At 44.9% G+C, this 19,726-nt stretch overlaps 2 protein-coding genes across 2 annotated transcripts; one reads left to right on the forward strand and one right to left on the reverse strand.

Annotated features, from left to right (window-relative positions):
* The first annotated feature begins 1,674 nt into the window (after positions 1-1,674).
* On the forward strand, positions 1,675-7,180 carry LOC119332341 (splicing factor 3B subunit 4-like). Its single transcript, XM_037605528.1, has 9 exons — positions 1,675-2,145; positions 2,714-2,762; positions 2,991-3,079; positions 3,183-3,239; positions 4,584-4,646; positions 4,734-4,799; positions 5,176-5,262; positions 5,353-5,446; positions 6,370-7,180. Exons 1-9 carry the CDS (start codon positions 2,041-2,043, stop codon positions 6,864-6,866), a joined length of 1,107 nt encoding a protein of 368 aa, XP_037461425.1. The 5' UTR covers positions 1,675-2,040; the 3' UTR covers positions 6,867-7,180.
* A 190-nt stretch (positions 7,181-7,370) lies between these two features.
* LOC119332351 (probable pectate lyase 5) lies at positions 7,371-12,155 on the reverse strand. The gene is made up of 4 exons (XM_037605538.1): positions 11,763-12,155; positions 10,752-11,646; positions 9,922-10,130; positions 7,371-7,845 (listed from the first exon to the last, which is right to left on the reverse strand). Exons 1-4 carry the CDS (start codon positions 11,894-11,896, stop codon positions 7,641-7,643), a joined length of 1,443 nt encoding a protein of 480 aa, XP_037461435.1. The 5' UTR covers positions 11,897-12,155; the 3' UTR covers positions 7,371-7,640.
* Between the last annotated feature and the right edge of the window lie 7,571 nt (positions 12,156-19,726).

Genomic DNA, 19,726 nt, shown 5'->3' on the forward strand with positions numbered 1-19,726 from the left:
TTGCCTCTATCATCTCCTCTCCTCCTTCTCCTCCTCCCCCTCTTCTTCTTCTTCTTCTTCTTCTTCTTCTTCTTCTTCTTCTTTTGCTAGTTTATCTCCATTTGGTCTTTTAGGCTTAGAGTAGGCAACCGAGTTTGGTGCAGGGCTCCTCTTGCCGCCATCACTTGATGCCTCCTCCTCCTCCTCATCATCATCCAAATCAATAGTTCCCTTGTGTTTCTTGCTCTCCTCTTGGACTTCACGGGGCTTCCATTTCTCTTCATCCTTCAACACTTCGTAGCAGTGGGGCAACACAAATGCTCTCCCTTTCTCGACCTTACTTTTATTGGTCTTCTTCTCTTCTCCGTGAAACAAGTTTCTGCAATATTGAGCTACAAACAAAATAACACGTTACTACTTGAAACACAAAAGGTGAAGCATGAACATGGAACATAAATAAATGGCATTTACCCCATCTCTATCATTAGTGCCACTGGGTTTATCGTGTCAATCGACTTCATTGCCGTCACCCACTTTTGACAATCTCTGTTGATCATCGACCACCGGGAGAAGAGATCTACCTGTGCGCTCAATTCCACTCTTGTTGTGTGCATCAAAGAACTCATTCATACGAAACCAATATGTATCTCTAGATTGGTCCCCTCCAACGGTGGCATCCATAGACACGGTCAACCATGTATTGCATAGCGAGACGTCTTCCTCAATGGTGTAGTTGCACACCCTTCCTTTTGGTGCATCGACGATACACTCACCATCCTCATCCACTTCATACCATGATCATCTGCATGCACTTCATTGGTTTGAGAACAATGACAATTATTGGAGTGAACACTCATTGTTGACATGTATGTGTCATCATTGAAACTACAAAGTACGATAAAGAAAACCAATCAAGCTATCCATATGTATACATTTATCTAAAGAACAACAAAGAAAAGGGGAAAAACTCATACCTTGTGGGCATTTCATCAAACACCTTGTGCGCATCGGCCGCCGACGCTACAAATTGCGAGCTATCCAGCGCTTTGGGCGGCAATCAGGCGGAGGTGCAGCCGGACGCGCTGCATGTTTCTTCTTCGGGCGCCTAGAAGCGCCGTCCACTTTCTTCTTCTTTTCGGACGTCGTCGTCGTCACCGTCGCTATATTTGGTCGCTTGGAGACGGAGCCCCGTGGCTTCATGGCGGGCGGCGGCGCCATTTCACCACCTCGCGAGGTCGTCCGGGGCGCCATGAAAAGACCGTGCGCGAGACCGGTGCTTGGAGGAGGAGGGGCGCCGGCGACAAAGCCAAAGGTCAACCCCACGCTAGGGTTTGCGGCAGCGGCGGCGACGAAGGGGTCGCGGGTGTAGGAAGGGGTTGGCGGGATGTCGGCACGACCTTCTATCGGTGTAATTTCGCTGGCGGCGGTGCGGGGCGAAGGCGGGACGACCGAAGAGGTCAGGGTGGCAGTTGGTCACTCGCGCGCAAATATTCGCTGGACAACGCGCGGGAGCTGGCGCACCAAATACACAACACTCACGATGCCGTTTCACTCATCGCGCTGAACCAACTTTACTGCGCACACGATTTTATCATGGCTGCTAGAGCGTCAGTTTCGGTCCCGCGCACGCTATCAAGTCGTTGTGTGTTGGAGATGCTCTTAGCCACGACAAGTCGACAAAAGCCAATTCTATCGAGCAGCAATTCGCCCGTACGCAGCTCTATCTCTCGCCAATTCAAAAAGAGAGAAGAAAAAAAAAGAATACCTCTATCTCTCGCCGCAGATGGCGAACAGCTAACCCTAGCCGCCGCCACTGCACCGGCGCCTCCCCTGCCCCACTGACTGGCTTCCTAGGGCTGCCCTCCGCCCGTTTCTTCACCGGCGCGTTGGTCGCGACCCCGCCACCCTCGCCAGCGCTGGTCCCTGCACGGACGGCACCACGCCGCCGCCCCGTACAAGATACTGCACCGACTCCCCAGCCCGTCCTCGTCCTAGGGCAGACCCCACCCCCGCGGTTCCGCTTTCTTAGCACTCTCGCCGTCGCGCCGCCGTGAACCAGGCATGACGACGCGTATCGCGCCCGGCGTGGGCGCGAACCTCCTCGGGCAGCACTCGGCGGAGCGCAACCAGGACGCCACCACCTACGTTGGCAACCTCGACCCGCAGGTTGGTGTTCCCCCGCCCCTACTCCCCCCTCCTATCCATCCCTGTAAAAGTATAGATCCCCACCTTGCTCTGAGAGCGGGATCCGTGTATCCTGTCGGCGACGCCGTCCAGTTTTTGCTTGATGAATATGGATTTGTCTTGCGCGGTCAAAATGGCTAGTCCCTGCTGCTAAATACATGGCCTTCCACTGTTTCAAGTGCAGCAACGCTGTCACGTGCATTGGCCGCTAATCATTCGTTGGTGTAATGTTTAGATGGACAGAAGTCGACTGTTTAGATGTGCATCAATCACATTGCTATTTGATAGTTTGTAACTGGGATTATTTTTCCTTTCTTCAGTAGGAAATTATAACCATGGAGTTCTGTATGTGCTTTCTTTTTTTGAGGGAGTATGTGCTTATGGATGATTGTAAGTTGCAACAACTCAATCCTGTTGCTTCCATTGAGAAATTATAAATCCACTTAAGGAACCTGTGCCTTCTTGTATATTGTAGAACCGCATATTCCTCCCTTTGGTATCATTATTTCCAGACATCCATGCTGATAGTTCTTCCTGTATCATTTTACAGGTTTCTGAGGAATTACTGTGGGAGTTGTTTGTCCAAGCAGGCCCTGTTGGTAAGTAGCATGTCCACAATGGGACACTTTTCCTGCCCTATAATGTACAGGTTGATTCTTGTTGTGAACTATCTTCCAGCATCTTGCTCTAATCGATTTATATGTTTGGTGCTGAACTGCGGACCATTTTCACTTATACCGTGAAATAGAAATTTCATCTCAAATATCATGTGAATAAATTAGTGAGTTTGATGGTTAATAAATAATGATCCCTTCTTTTGTTTGTAGTTAATGTCTATGTCCCAAAAGACAGAGTTACAAATCTACACCAGGGCTATGGGTTTGTAGAATTTAGGAGTGAGGAAGATGCAGATTATGTAAGTCTATTTGTACTGGCGTGATAGCAATTTATTTTACCTTCATTTATCTCATCTAGATGTAAACTGTTTTATTTTTGAATTTTTGCTTTGCTTTTTGTAGGCTATTAAGATTTTGAACATGCTCAAATTGTACGGAAAGCCAATAAGAGTAAACAAGGTAATCACTTCTCTTGACCCTCCCAGCCTTCCTCAGCACTTCTGCAGCAGTTATGTAATACTCCCTCCATTCCTTTATATAAGGTGTATTAGTTTCGGCACGGTGACCAAGGCACATAATTATAGACAATGTAGGACGAAATCGCTCTTGGCTAATTAGTTGATTATCGACAAGTAAATCATTTAGACTAGTAAAGGAAGAGATACACGCAATCGAGAGAGAGATACTTTCCTTTTTTCTCTACAAGGAGATATATATGCAATTAGGAGAAATATACTTTCCTTTTTCTGGAGGGTTAAAAGCGGAATTAGGATGAATTAGAAGAAATGCACCTTACATTTTGGAATTTTATCAAAAAACAAATACACCTTATATAAAGGAACGGAGGGAGTATATAGTAACTGGACTAACACTGAGATCCCTTACTTTTGAACTTTATGATAGTTGGTAGTTTAATCTCGTGTGCTTAGAAATTTAGATGATACTTCAAAGGGTTTTTATCATTTATGCCACTAGTCGTGTCCAACTATTCAGTTTTGCCACTAGGAGTTTCAACTGGTCAAAAAGGCAATCGCACCATTAGGCGCATGCTCAAAAATATCACTAGACACCATTACTGTCAGCTAAAAGCCCGTTTACCATGTTATATGACCAAAATACCCATGGACCAACATGTCAGCTCTCCCTCTATCTCAATACGATAAAGTGTGGGTCCCACTCGATCCCCAACGACGTTCTTATTTTCCTCTAAAAATTATTCGCTGACTTACTCTTGACAAGTGGGGTCCACATTTATCATTGTGAGATAGAGAGAGGTGACATGTGTGTCTAGGGGTATTTTGGTCATATAACATGGTCAACGGGTATGACCTGACAGAAATGGTATCTAATGGTATTTTTGAGCAAGCATCTCACGGAACGATGGCATTTTTGAGTAGTTGAAACTTCTAATGGAAAAACTGAGTAGTGGGACACAACTAGTGGCATAAATGATAAAAACCCTACTTCAAAACATCGACAAACTGATACCAAATTCCTGATTGGGGGGATTGGATCCGTTGAGTAAAATAAATGTCTTCAAATGTTGATATTACTCTTTCCCTCTGATGTTACTGCTACTGTTTGAACAACTTAATTAATGTGGATGATCATCTTGTGGTAAACTGTCTGATTGACAGAGTTCAGTACTTTGAATTCTCATTTTCTATTTTTACAAACCTATTGCTTCCTGGTAACTTGAAGTTTCTTTATTGTATGTAGTCCACATGAATTTGTTTAATGATACATCATACAGTTAGGATTTTAATCACAGTGACCTAATATGACTATGCCATCTTTTTCCAGGCTTCCCAAGACAAGAAGAGCTTGGATGTGGGTGCGAATCTTTTTATTGGCAATCTTGATCCGGTAGAAACCTAAAGCCCATTTTCTCTTATTACTTTATATTCATATTAATATATGTAGCTAATAGTTTTGTGTTTGCTTTGTCAACAGGAAGTCGATGAGAAGCTTCTCTATGATACCTTCAGTGCATTTGGTGTGATTGTGACCAACCCTAAGGTGACAATTATATAAACTTTCTGCATTTGGCTATGTACTTGCTAGCTAATTATCTCACGTCACAATGGGAACTGATTTCATCAGCATTAGCCTCTTATTACGATCTCCAGAATCAAAGAAGAGCAATCGTTATGCTTAAATTAACCTAATATTATTGCATTTGCTTGTCTGGTAGTCTTCCTTGCTTCAGTGTAATACTTATCTGGTAGCATCTTCTTGATTTAAAATTACCCTACATGCTCCCTGCACTGTTCCTCTAATTATGCCATGATAGGGATCAAATGAGTTAAATATTCTATCTTCTTTTCCCTTTGCATATTTGACGCAAATGCATGTTGGTGTCATGACTGTCATATTCTGAACTTCCTTTTTCAAGATAATGCGGGACCCTGAAACTGGAAATTCTCGAGGTTTTGGCTTTGTGAGCTATGACTCCTTTGAATCATCTGATCAAGCTATAGAGGTAATGTCATTCGCGCAATACTGCTCTATATTTTGGCTTATTGTGATTCTGTCATATGTTTCAACTGTTACCTTTGCTGTAATTTCCCAGGCCATGAACAACCAGCATTTATGTAATCGGCCAATCACTGTCTCATATGCTTACAAGAAAGACACGAAAGGAGAGCGCCATGGCACACCAGCAGGTATTGTATTTCGAAATATCTGTTGAGCTAGTTGTTTGGTTTCTTGTACAATAACATGGATCAGCTCTTGCTTATGTTGAAAGAATATTGAAGTTGGTTGTCTAGTCTTTATTAGGTTGTAACATTCTGGACATCGACTCTAGATTGCTATACTTCTCCAAATCCCCGCATTTAAAAAAAACCTGTTGTCTAATCTTGATTAGGTTGTTCCATTCTGGACATGGACTTAGATTGCTATACTTCTCCAAATCCCCACATTTAAAAAAACCAACTAGACCAACAGGGACTTATTTGGGGAAACAACCCAGACACACACGGACACACCCTCTGGAGCCGAAGGCTTGAACATGGGTGGCAGGCCGGGCATGCTGTCGGCTGTGTGCCACTGGCTAACTGGTTGACGCCGAGTTCCCCACATCCCGACATTTGTGCTTTGACATTTTAGGTTCTTTTTAGTGCACAGGTTTCCTACGGAAATTTTTCCTGTGATGTCTGTACGGTTTCCTTAGGGAAGGGAAGGTTTCCTATGTTTAATAGGGTAAACATAACATCCACCCAAGACCAAAGGAAAAGCCCGTTCCTATGTTTTGGAAGCCTGTAGGTTTCAAGGTTGCACTCCACCTGATTCCTATGCCTTTTTGTGTTCCTTTGTTTTGCACTCACATGTACCGAACGGGCCTTAGGGTTTCAACTTTATTGAAAGTGATTTCCTTTCAAGTATTTCATCATTTAGTAAACATGATGGATCTTGATCTGATTTGTTGAAATTTTCCTGGAGGCATTTTTACTACCATATCACATGTTGTCACTGCTCTTGCCACCATTGCTGCCTATATATGCTGTAGACGGCTGTCTTGATCTGAAGATCTTATTATTACTACTTTTTCTTAACTTGTGATGACTCTGTTGTTATATGTTGGCAGAGAGGTTGCTTGCAGCGAATAACCCAGGATCTCAGAAGCATAGGCCTCACACAATGTTTGCAACTGCTCCGCCAACCCAAGGGCTTCAAAACGGTGGTGTTGGTGCACCTGTGCCACGGCCTTTTGCCAATGGGAATGTCCCAGGACAGATGCAACATGTCAGACCGCCGCCGCCACCTGTTGGTCAATACCCTCCCATGCAGATGCATGGACAGCCTGCCTGGCCTGGTCCTCCACAGAATATGCAACAAGTACCACCTCCTATGCAACAGCAGCTTCAATACAGGCTTCCAGGGATGCCCCCACCGCCGCAAAACATGATGCCCCCACCGCAAAACATGATGCCGCCACCTCATCACATGGCCAGGCCGCCTCCGCCACCTCCCAATATGCAAGCACCACCTATGTGGAGGCCACCCCCACCCCCACAACAAGGTGGTGGAATGCCGCCACCTCCAATGTCCATGCCACCTCCTCCACCGCCACCTTCTGGTTAAAAATACAAATGGGTTCCATTTTGGGTTAATTTGGCGCGCAGCAGTTGTACCAAGGGTGTTAAAAGTCTTTCATATATTGTCATGTAGCTTGCAGCACTAGGAGAATATCAGAATTGAGAGAATTAGCGGACGGTGATACAAAATGCGTGACTTTTGTGATTGCATGTACTGTACCCGCCTTGTGTGGGTGCTGCTGCTGTGTGCTCTGCTTAGGACAATTATGGACCGTGGTCTGCTATGTCATCATTACATTGTTACTACTGACATAATCATGTTTTTAAACAGGCCCCTGGTCATTGACAGTTGTCGCTCAACTTTCGGCTATTTTCATGAAACAAGTAACACAATGCTTTTTCTATCAAGGTATTGTTAGGTTGAAAAACATGTTTGGCTGTGCGTTTATGAATAAACCGTTGGGCGTCAGGCTATAGTGTTTGCTAGCACCCACCGTTCTGAAATTTTATTTTGTTTAATGACAGTCTCTTTGGATGCAGTCCAGTGAGCTTTCCCTTGTAAGCCAGTCTGTATTTTCTTCTTTGGCTGAGATTACAGGGCGGTTAGAGTTAATAACCACACGAATGAATGAACTTTGTCACAACAGCTACACTGAGGCTACCTTGCAATATTCCAACACATCCCCATGTGCTGGTACATGGACATGGTGATGGTGGGTATCTATATTACTGCTGCCTACATATGTCCCTAGTGTCAACTTTCCCCTCTTTTCCTACCTTTCCCCGACTGAATCATAATAACCAAACCATGTGTTATGTCTCAATCGAGTCTTACAGACCATATTAGGGCAAGAACCAAAGTAGTCAACGATAGTATCAACTGAGATGGGCAGCTCCGATGGCCGCTATTGGCATAGACCATCCCAAGGGAACCATACCCGTTGCCTCCACCTCCTGCACTCCCACCGCCGGTTGCCGATCCGGCATAGTTGAACCCGACGTACGCGGACGCTTCGCCATTGTCCCTGGCAGAAGAAAACACACATTAGGCCCTGTTTGGATCAGCGTTTCCGTTCTAAATACATCCGTAAAATATACAGGCCTCGGTCTGTCGTTTCATTTCCGCGTGTAAATTGCTCATCAGTCGGTAAGTTACACGTGTAAACAAAACAGCCCCGTATTATTTTACATCCAATCCAAGCGCGCCCTTATGAGTAAGATACCACCACGAAAACCGGCAACGACTGCTTACACAGTTGCTTTTGGGTATTGGTCAAGCTCAGATCTAGCAGCGCTGTCATGAACGCGCGCTGGAATAAGGCTATGCTTGGATTCAAGGGACTATTTTTAGTCTGACTAAAACTAGTCTTTTTTAGAGGCTAAAGTTCCAATCACCCCTGACTAAAGAGAGACTAGAACTAGTCTTGAGACTAAAAAAATTTAGTCAGGGGAACCCTACTAAAATGTGGATTAGTCCTCTCTCTCCTCATTTAACTCCTCTCCTTTAACACATGCGAGTTCGGGATTGGAGGGTTTGAAGGATAATAAATGCTCATTAACTTATTTTAGTCTATTTAGTATTTGTATCCAAGCATGGGTGAGGCTAGCAAGTTTTAGTCCCACTACTTTTAGTCATGGGACTAAAACGTATCCAAGCACCCTCTAAGAATTCGATTCCGGGGAACACGGTACGGGACGACAAAAAGGTCACGGGACACTACCTAGATCCAAACGCTCAATTAACTCCCGGTACAAGGTAGTATTAGAACAATTGGATTGTTCCAAAAAAGAAAAGCCAAAACGTTTGTGTCTAGATACTCCCCCTGTTTCTTTTTACTCCGTGTATAAAACTTATTTGAAGTCAAACCACGTGATGTTTGATCAAAGTTATCTTAAAAAATATTGAAATTTACAATAGAAAAGTTACTCCATTTGTTCACTTTTGTAAGTCGTTTCAGACAATTTGCATGTTGTCTGAAATGTCTACAAGGCCTTATAAAAGTGAACAGAGGGAGTATATAGTATAGAAAGTAATTTCGTGATGCATCTAATGATATTGATTTCATAATGTGAATGTTGATACTATTTTTTCTTATATAGTTGGTCAAATTTTATGAAGTTTGAATCTGACAAATTTTATATGAGACAAAAAAGAAAGGAAATACATCGGTATCTAGTCAAATATGGATCGAAGGTAGTAGTATCATTTTGAGCAAGATTGAAGTGATGGGACGTAAGATTCCGGGACAAAATCAGTGATCAGCGGCCCGGCGGGCTATTCTTCTCTACTAGTACTAGCACTACCAGGTAGCAGTAGCTACTAGCACACACGTTATTTTTTGTCCTTTGTTTTTTGAGAAACCACGTTCCTTTTTGTCTCTTGGTTTGACGATGGAGCGTCCAGGCCGCGGATGACAGAGCCACGGGCTGGATGATGGCGCTCTCATGCACGGCCGAATTTTTCTCGCTTTCACCCATGCGAGTGCCATGGGCAGTCTGAATTTGTCAGTACATCACTAGTATCTCTGCACTTGTACCCTGTACTATCTTCATAGTGCTCTGCATCTTCTAGTGAGAAGTCACAGTTTAATTAACCACCATGCTCTGTACTACAGGCGGAGCAAAGCATGGCCCGGTTTAATTATTAATTTAAAAATAAATCGACGCCCGTGTCTCTGCGAAATCGTGAATGAATCTTTCGACGGCATAACGCCGACATGGTTCGGCCAACGTGGTACGCAGCGCACATCTAAGTCCACGACATTATGGCCGGGCGGCGGCGGTCCTCGGATGCACATTCCCACTGCCAGGGAGGAAATGATTTTTGACTCCGGGCGCGGGAATGGGCGACTCGGGGCCGGGGACGGGGTGCAGTGCGGGGTGTCCGGCACGCACCCCGGCAACCGATGCCCGTTGGAGGAAGGCAAATGAGTAAAAAAGAAGAAGAAACAAAAGGCAAAAAAGTTGGGGAACAAAGGTGTTCACGTGGGACCCGCCAGGCAGCCGCGACCGATCGCAGTTTATCGCATGGTACGAGATATTTCAGCCCCCTGACCCACCCCCACGTAGACCGCAAGCCAAGGGAAGGGAAAGCGTAGTACCTTGGCCCGCCGAGGACGCCGGCGCCCATGGTGAGCTGGTCGACGAGCGCCGACGACTTGGGGTCGACGCCGCTGGAGGCCTTGTCGTAGATGTTCTCCATCCCTTCCCCGGAGGGCACGAAGAAGGCGCCGTTCACCATCATGTCCCCCTCCGTCCGCCAGTTCCACCCGCTCCACTGCCCTTCCTCCGTGTCCACGCGCTTCGTCACCTGCAACCCAAACCAACCACACCCGCTCATTCAAACTACTATCTGCTGGCCGTGACCTCAGCGGTTGCCTCAACCGGGCCGGGGAGCCTCGGCCCTCGGATGCCACCCCTGCCTCCGGCTGGCTGGACCAAAATCGGAGAAGCATGCATGCATGCACGCGCCACCTTTTTTGTAAAAATAAAAGGAGATGCTCCTACTACTACTACCAACACCAAAGAGAGAGAGATGGGGTAGTACTATGCACATTCATCGATCAGTGAGTGGTACCATTTCGCAGGACCATCACTAGTGTTCATTAATACAAACCTCATGTAGTACTAACTAGCAAAATAACCGCAGAAATGAGCATGATTTTTAACAGAAAACCCGGACCACTTTCCAGTGGAGAACACGTACGGGAAGAAAGAAAAATGGGACATGGAATAACAGGACAATGGTCACAGTACTTATTTGGCAACCACCGCATGGTACCGGCCCATCCACCGCCCTAAACAGAGCAAAGATCCAAACGAGGCGGTGAAAGCACAAGAACTCGGCAAGCAAAGAAAGGAACAGAGCAAACGGAGACCCAAAACCATGAGCAAACAAACCGAGGCGGCACGGCAAGAGAAAAGCACAAACCTCCTTGGCGTTGGGGTTTGCGGGGGCGATGTAGCGGTTGCCCTGGCTGTTGATGGTGGGGCTGGCGCTGCCGCCGATGGCGTACATCTCCCACGCCGTGTAGTCGTTGTTGACGATGTGGAAGTAGCCCCTGCGGCAGCGCGGCATCCGCTGCACCAGCTGCACGCCGAAGTGGTTGAACGCGATGGTCACCTGCATCCCCGAGTCCGGGAGGTACCCGTCGCTGTGCCCCAGCAGCATCACCTCGTCGTGGTGGGAGAAGTAGCTGTTGGACACGGTGATGCCCGTCGACCCCATGATGGCGTCCACCAGCCCGTCCGCGCACCGGGACAGCGCGCAGTGGTCCACCCACACGTCCCGCGCCGAGAAGAGCGAGATGCCGTCGCCGTCCGACCGGGTGCGCCACCCGTAGTGCGTCGGCGACGACCGCACGTTCGCGTTCCCCGCCGGCACGCAGTCGTGCACGTGCAGGTTGTGGATGATCACGTTGGACACGTACTGCAGCGTGATGCACGCGCCGCCGGCGACGTGCACGTTCGCGCCGCGCCCGTCGATGGTCTTGTAGCTGTTCACCAGCAGCTCCTCGTTGAGGCGGATGGTCATGTCCGCGGCGAACACGATCCACAGCGGGCCCTCCTGGATGGCGGCGTGCCGGAGCGTGCCGGGCGCCGGGTTCACGGGGTCGCGGTCCGAGGAGTCGGTCACAACGTACAACGGCCCGCCCTTGCCGCCCAGCGCGTTGCGGCCGAACCCGATGCCGCAGTCCGCCAGCCGCTGCCGGTCCTTCCACCAGTCCGTCCCGGCGCACCGCCAGCAGTCGTCGATCGGGTTGCCCGTCATGCACCCGCCGCCTCCGCCCGTCTCCTGCATCCGCCGCCGCGACGTCGCCACCTTGCTGCCCATGCCAACGCCGACACGCCGCCGTTACGTTGCGAAAGAAGCGCGTAAAAAAAGATTGCGAATTTGAAGTTTGCGCTGCCACATTGCGAGATTTCGAGGATAAGGTAGTACCTGTGGAAGTCGGCGACGACGGCGGCGGGGTCCGGGAGCGAGGAGTTGAGCAGGGGGAGGGAGGAGGCCGCGGCCCCGAGCAACAGGAGGGGGAGGAGCAAGATAAGGAGGGTGGATTTTGGGGCTCCTGCCATCTCCGGTTGTTCCTTTGGCTGGACTAGAGGGGCCGGAGTGGAGATGCAGATGATTTTATAGCAATGCAGGAGAGTGGCAGCAGGCAGCAGAGCGGGCGGGGCAATGGGGCTGAAGTTCTTGACATTTGGAGCTTGGGATTGGGGCAGCAATGGCCAATGGGGGGAGCGGGGGAGTGGTGTGAACGGGGAAGGGGAGAGAGAGAGATAGAGGGGAAGAGGAGACGGGAGGGGAGAGGAGGTGATTTGGTATCTCCTGGAGCAGATTTCTTCCTTGCTTGTTAAATGATACAGAAGGGGAATGTTTGGGAGAGGATAGAAATGCAAAAATGTGAGAGGAAGGGAAGGGAAGTAGGCGGTGCAACAAAGAAGTACAATAGTTCTCAAAAGAAAAAGTACAATCGGATCATGGCGACATATTTTATGCCACGCCATTCTTTTTGCGGGGACAAATATTTTATGCCATTAATTTGTTAAACAGTCGCTCAATCGTCTTGGGTTAGAAAATTTTATTTTTGAGATGGTGCATTGGGATGAATTGTGTGATTGCCCAGTTTGCCTAATGGGCAGGTGAATGCAAATTCATGAAGGAATCCCATTTTCAGTTTACTCACCAAAGACGAAATCATCGTTGAAATAATTTGGCTCGCACATCATCTTAGTCACGCCATCGAACTCCAAATCTTATACCCTGCTTGACGTCAACCACGAACCTAGCACATGATCCACGTCTTCTAGTTGTCGTTAATGCAAACCACTATCTGCTACCCGCTCCTGCACTGTCTCCCGAACTTCGCATCTGCGTTGGATCTAATGATGTCGCAAGGGTGGAGTCCGAGGACACAAGTCCACCACAGTGATACTGGCGCCGCCATCACACCATCTCCATTTGAACAGACAACCATCTAGATCAATTGCCGACCATATATAGATAAGAACACCGCGTTGGGGGTGGGGGTTGGGGTGGGGGAGATACAAAGTACTTTTATTCAACGTCGCCGCCGCCTTCGTCGGAACCAAGACGTAGAGCGTCTAAAAAACCTAAATTACTAAAGCCCTAATTCTAAAATTATACAGATACACACTCGCGGGACTCGGTGACCCTCCTCACCACGGTCAACCGAGAGGAGGTCGTCATCGAACGGGAGTCACCGCAACAAGTGCCGGAAGGCTGGCCGCTAGGCGAGATTCGCATCGGCTTTCCTTTTTTTCACATGAGAAAAAAAAGAGACAACTTCTCGTAAAATCAAGTTTTACAAAAAGTGCAGATTCAATTAAAAACTAAAAATCATTTTTTAAGATGTAAATGACAGATAAATTATGGTAATTACAGGTAAAATATTTGTGCCTCGTTGCAGACAATTATCTGATAATAACAAAAAGCTAGACGTAGGACAGCATCGGCACCTATGTACTCTGGGCAATTAAGAGCACCGTTAACTAGCGTGCAGAAGTTAATTACTTTCGTTAATCAAGAGCTTGCTTGCCGCCGTAATTGTCCCTAGACCAGGGTTACAGCCGCCGCAAGACATTCTTCTCCGGTGCCACAACGGGGTGCCCTCGATAGGTCGTTGTCCACAGAGACATCACATATCAACGTTATCTTTAAGTGCCAAAAGCGACCATCTCAAGTCAATCTTGCATCATATATCCACTACATCTACATGCGGGCCGGCCAAGAATCGGCGGCGCGTAAGCTACAAATCCTTTGCTTCCGTAGATTCATCCATCGACCCTCGGAAGAAGACATCCGTGCGATTACATAACGCCCTCGGAAGAAGACATCCGTGCGATTACATAACGTGGTGCTTTCCTTCAATGTTACTCGTATCTTGCGATCCACAACTGAAATTTTTATGTCCTCTTCTCGTCCATCGTTTAATTCTGAGCAATGGTAGGCGTACCATAGAAAGTTGCTTGTAGTACGACTTTGGTACAGTTACTTTAACTGGTTTTGTAGGCCACAACAAGCGAACACTTGATCTCCCCGGTCGTACAAAAATTGGATGGATAAACGTTCGTAAGATTATATTTTTGTTCTGAAATTATTGGGTTGTAACCTAATTATTTTATCCAATAATTACTAGAAAAATCTCACGGGCCCATGTGACCCATTCGTGTATGATAAGGGAAAAATTTAGTCGCACCTATGCCACCGTCACATGTGAGAAATTTAGATCCCCTCGCCTCCGGCTGCCAGCTTGGTGCTGAGAGGTGGGGGGACCTCGGATCTTCAAGACTTTTATGTTCTTCGTCAATCTCTAGTGATCATTATAATTTTATGAGAATAAATTTTCTCTTGTTCTTTTGGCGGTGCCATGTGATTAGAGAGTTTTTATGTCTTTGCAGATTTGAGATGAGATTATGTTGCTGTGTCAAGCTTTTTTTGTTGGTCTGATTCTTTGTGGAGGTGAAATCTTTCATAGACATCATGGTTAAGACATAGTGATTCGATGACCTGCACTTCTAGGGGATCATCCCAGCCCAGGTATGTTCATCGATTAAGGCTTCCCATCTTTTTTGGATGGGCGATTCAAGGCGCTTTCAAAAACCATTATTAGAGCATCTTTAGCAGACCCTTTATATTGCGAACCCTTAAAACATGTTTACATTTCGCCAAAAACGTGTTTTGCGGGCTAGGGGGGCTGCGGCTGAACGGACCCCGCATAGCAGGACTGTAAAAGATACACATTCTCTTTTACAGTTCCGCTATGCAGGGTCTGTTCGGCCGCAGCCCGCGCCAACCCGCAAAATACGTGTTATTGACACATAACTCACATATTACACAAAATTATGAACTCAATATAACACAAAATGTGAAATTATGAATCCAAATTACAATAATTATTCAAATCACCGAATTAGACTAATAATTCAATACAACAATTGTCCCGAATACAACAATGATACCGATCACACATGAATTAAATGAAATGAATGTAAAATTGACCGGTGCCTTTGCCAATGGTGCTCAATGCCTTTGGCCATGCCTTTGCCAATGGTGTTCAATGAGGTCCTCCTAAAGCTGATGGTAGGTGTTTGAGTCTTCAATTTACCGGTATGTCTGAAGGAATGCTTGTATGTGCTACCTCTTGAGCAATGCGTTGGATTTCTCCGAAGAGGAGAGGATGATGCAGCAAAGTAGCGTAAGTATTTCCCTCAGTTTTTGAGAACCAAGGTATCAATCCAGTAGGAGACCATGCACAAGTCCCTCGTACCTACACAAAACGATAGCTCCTCGCAACCAACGCGATTAGGGGTTGTCAATCCCTTCACGGTCACTTACGAGAGTGAGATCTGATAGAGATGATAAATAATATTTTTGCTATTTTTGATAGATAGATGCAAAGTGAAAAGTAAAAGGCAAAGTAAAAACAAAGCAAGTAATAAAGCGATAGAGATTGATATGATGAGAATAGACCCGGGGGCCATAGGTTTCACTAGTGGCTTCTCTCAAGAGCATAAGTATTCTACGGTGGGTGAACAAATTACTGTTGAGCAATTGACAAAATTGAGCATAATTATGAGTATATCTAGGTATGATCATGTATATAGGCATCACGTTCAAGACAAGTAGATCGAAACGATTCTGCATCTACTACTATTACTCCACTCATCAACCGCTATCCAGCATGCATCTAGAGTATTAAGTTAAAAACAGAGTAACGCCTTAAGCAAGAAGACATGATGTAGAGGGATAAATTCATGCAATATGATAAAAAAACCATCTTATTATCCTCGATGGCAACAATACAGTACGTGCCTTGCTGCCCCTTCTGTCACTGGGAAAGGACACCGCAAGATTGAACCCAAAGCTAAGCACTTCTCCCATTGCAAGAACTACCAATCTAGTTGGCCAAACCAAAAGGATAATTCGAAGAGACTTGCAAAGATAACTCAATCATACATAAAAGAATTAAGAAAAGATTCAAATATTGTTCATAGATAAGTTGGATCATAAACCCACAATTCATCGGTCTCAACAAACACACCGCAAAAAGAAGATTACATCGAATAGATCTCCACGAGAGAGGGGGAGAACATTGTATTGAGATCCAAAAAGATTAAACTATCTAGCTACTAGCTATGGACCCGAAGGTCTGAAGTAAACTACTCACACTTCATCGGAGGGGCTATGGTGTTGATGTAGAAGCCCTCCATGGTGGATGCCCCCTCCGGCGGAGCTCCGGAACAGGCCCCAAGATGGGATCTCGTGGATACAAAAGGTTGCGGCAGTGGAATTAGGTTTTTCGCTCCTGTTCTGATCGTTTGGGGATACGTAGGTATATATAAGAGGAAGGAGTACGTCGGTGGAGCAACAGGGGGGGCACGAGGCAGGGGGGCGCGCCCTAGGGGGGGCGTGGCCCCCCACCCTCGTGACCGCCTCTGTTACGTCTTGGAGTTGGGTCCAAGTCTCCTGGATCACGTTCGGTGAGAAAATCACGTTCCCAAAGGTTTCATTCCGTTTGGACTCCGTTTGATATTCCGTTTCTTCGAAACACTGAAATAGGCAAAAAACAACAATTCTGGGCTGGGCCTCCGGTTAATAGGTTAGTCCCAAAAATAATATAAAAGTGGAAAATAAAGCCCAATATAGTCCAAAACAGTAGATAAAGTAGCATGGAGCAATCAAAAATTATAGATACGTTGGAGACGTAGCAGGCATCCCCAAGCTTAATTCCTGCTCGTCCTCGAGTAGGTAAATGATAAAAAAGAATTTTTGATGCGGAGTGATAGTTTGGCATAATTTCAATGTAAATCTTCTTAATTGTGATATGAATATTCAGATCCGAAAGATTCAAGACAAAAGTTCATATTGACATAAAAATAATAATACTTCAAGCATACTAATCAAAGCAATCATGTCTTCTCAAAATAACATGGCCAAAGAAAGTTATCCCTACAAAATCATATAGTCTGGCTATGCTCCATCTTCCCCACACAAAATATTTAAATCATGCACAACCCCGATGACAAGCCAAGCAATTGTTTCATACTTATGACATTCTCAAAACTTTTTCAATCTTCACGCAATACATGAGCGTGAGCCATGGATATAGCACTATATGTGGAATAGAATGGTGAAGACAAAAAGAGGGAAGATAGTCTCACATCAACTAGGCGTATCAACGGGCTATGGAGATGCCCATCAATAGATATCAATGTGAGTGAGTAGGGATTGCCATGCAACGGATGCACTAGAGCTATAAGTATATGAAAGCTCTACAAAAGAAACTAAGTGGGTGTGCATCCAACTTGCTTGCTCACGAAGACCTAGGGCATTTTGAGGAAGCCCATCATTGGAATATACAAGCCAAGTTCTATAATGAAAAATTCCCACTAGTATATGAAAGTGACAAAATGAGAGACTCTCTATCATGAAGATCTTGGTGCCACTTTCAAGCAGAAGTGTGGTAAAAGGATAGTAGCATTGTCCCTTCTCTCTTTTTATCTCATTTTTTTATTTGGGCCTTTCTCTCTTTTTTTGGCCTCTTTTTTTTCGTCCGGAGTCTTGTCCCGACTTGTGGGGGAATCATAGTCTCCATCATCCTTTCCTCACTTGGGACAATGCTCTAATAATGATGATCATCACACTTTTATTTTTCTTACAACTCAACAATTACAACTCTATACTTAGAACAAAGTATGACTCTATATGAATGCCTTTGGCGGTGTACCGGGATATGCAATGAATCAAGAGTGACATGTATGAAAGAATTATGAACGGTGGCTTTGCCACAAATACAATGTCAACTACATGATCATGCTAGCAATATGACAATGACGGAGCGTGTCATAATAAACGGAACGGTGGAAAGTTGCATGGCAATATATCTCGGAATGACTATGGAAATGCCATAATAGGTAGGTATGGTGGCTGTTTTGAGGAAGGTATATGGTGGGTGTATGATACCGGCAAAAAGTGCGCGGTATTAGAGAGGCTAGCAAAGGTGGAAGGATGGGAAAAAGTGCGTATAATCCATGTACTCAACATTAGTCATAAAGAACTCATATACTTATTGCAAAAATCTAGAAGTTATCAAAGCAAAGTATTACGCGCATGCTCCTAGGGGGATAGATTGGTAGGAAAAGACCATTGCTCGTCCACGACAGCCACTCATAAGGAAGACAATCAATAAATAAATCATGCTCCGAGTTCATCACATAACGGTTCACCATACGTGCATGCTACGGGAGTCACAAACTTCAACACAAGTATTCTTTAAATTCACAACTACTCAACTAGCATGACTTTAATATCACCATCTTCATATCTCAAAACAATTATCAAGCATCAAACTTATCTTAGTATTCAACGCACTCAAAAAAAAGTTTCACATATCTTGAATACCAAGTATATTAACATTAAGCAAATTACCATGCTATTAATGAATCTCAAAATAATCTAAGTGAAGCATGAGAGATCAATAGTTTCTTTAAAACAAATCTACCACCGTGCTCTTAAAAGATCTAAGTGAAGCACTAGAGCAAAAATTATCATGCTCAAAAGATATAAGTGAAGCACTATGAGCAAAACTATCAAGCTCAAAAGATATAAGTGAAGCACATAGAGTATTCTAACAAATTCCAATTCATGTATGGCTCTCTCAAAAGATGTGTACAGCAAGGATGATTGTGGTAAACTAACAAGCAAAGACGCAAATAATACAAGACGCTCCAAGCAAAACACATATCATGTGGTGAATAAAAATATAGCTCCAAGTAAATTACCGATGGAAGTAGACAAAAATGGGGGATGCCTTCCGGGGCATCCCCAAGCTTAGGCTCTTGCCACTCCTACCCAAAACTTGAAAACTTCACAACACAAAACTCAATAGAAATCTCGTGAGCTCCGTTAGAGAAAGAAAACAAAAGACTACTTCAAGGTACTGTAATGAACTCATTCTTTATTTATATTGGTGTTAAACCTACTGTATTACAACTTCTCTATGGATTATAAACTATTTTACTAGCCATAGATTCATCAAAATAAGCAAACAACATACGCTAAACAGAATCTGTCAAAAGCAGAACAGTCCGTAGCAATCTGTAACTAACGAAACTCCTGTAACACTAAAAATTCTACCAAAATAGGAAGTCCTGGAAAATTTGTTTATTGATCAGCATCAAAAGGAATCAACGCAAAATCACGTTCCTGTGATTTAAAAAAATTATATTCGTGCGCGCAAAGTTTCTGTTTTTCAGCAGAATCAAATCAACTATCATCGTAGGTTATCCTATAGGTTCTACTTGGCACAAACACTAATTAAAACATAAAACCACATCCAAACAAAGGCTAGATGGATTATTTATTCCTAAACAGAAGCAAAAACACACACACACAAAAAATTGGTTGCCTTCCAACAAGCGCTATCGTTTAACGCCCCTAGCTAGGCATAAAAGCAAGGATAGATCTAGGTATTGTCATCTTTGGTAGGCAATCCATAAGTGGCTCTCATGATAGATTCATATGGTAATTTTATTTTCTTTTTAGGGAAGTGTTCCATGCCCTTCTTTAAGGGAAATTGGAATCTAATATTCCCTTCCTTCATATCAATAATTGCACCAATCATTCTAAGGAAAGGTCTACCAAGAATAATAGGACATGAAGGATTGCAATCTATATCAAGAACGATAAAATCTACGGGCACATAATTTCTATTTGCAACAATAAGAACATCATTAATTCTTCCCATAGGCTTTTTAATAGTGGAATCCGCAAGATGCAAGTTTATAGAGCAATCATCAAAGTCATGGAAATCTAGCAAATCACACAAAGTTTTGGGAATAGTAGAGACACTAGCACCCAAATCACACAAAGCATGAAACTCA

This window comes from Triticum dicoccoides, chromosome 1B (genome assembly GCF_002162155.2).
Source record: "Triticum dicoccoides isolate Atlit2015 ecotype Zavitan chromosome 1B, WEW_v2.0, whole genome shotgun sequence".
NCBI classification, from domain to species: Eukaryota; Viridiplantae; Streptophyta; class Magnoliopsida; order Poales; family Poaceae; genus Triticum; species Triticum dicoccoides.

What these genes read in the sequence shown, in the direction of transcription:
- LOC119332341 (XM_037605528.1), top strand. Translation starts at nt 2,041, where the DNA reads ATGACGACGCGTATCGCGCCCGGCGTGGGCGCGAACCTCCTCGGGCAG. An exon ending in TGATTGTGACCAACCCTAAG is followed by an intron (nt 4,800 to 5,175) that starts GTGACAATTATA and finishes TCCTTTTTCAAG; the next exon opens with ATAATGCGGGACCCTGAAAC. An exon ending in GCGCCATGGCACACCAGCAG is followed by an intron (nt 5,447 to 6,369) that starts GTATTGTATTTC and finishes ATATGTTGGCAG; the next exon opens with AGAGGTTGCTTGCAGCGAAT.
- LOC119332351 (XM_037605538.1), bottom strand. Translation starts at nt 11,896, where the DNA reads ATGGCAGGAGCCCCAAAATCCACCCTCCTTATCTTGCTCCTCCCCCTC. An exon ending in GTCGTCGCCGACTTCCACAG is followed by an intron (nt 11,647 to 11,762) that starts GTACTACCTTAT and finishes TGGCATGGGCAG; the next exon opens with CAAGGTGGCGACGTCGCGGC. An exon ending in GGCGTCCTCGGCGGGCCAAG is followed by an intron (nt 7,846 to 9,921) that starts GTACTACGCTTT and finishes TTCTTCTGCCAG; the next exon opens with GGACAATGGCGAAGCGTCCG.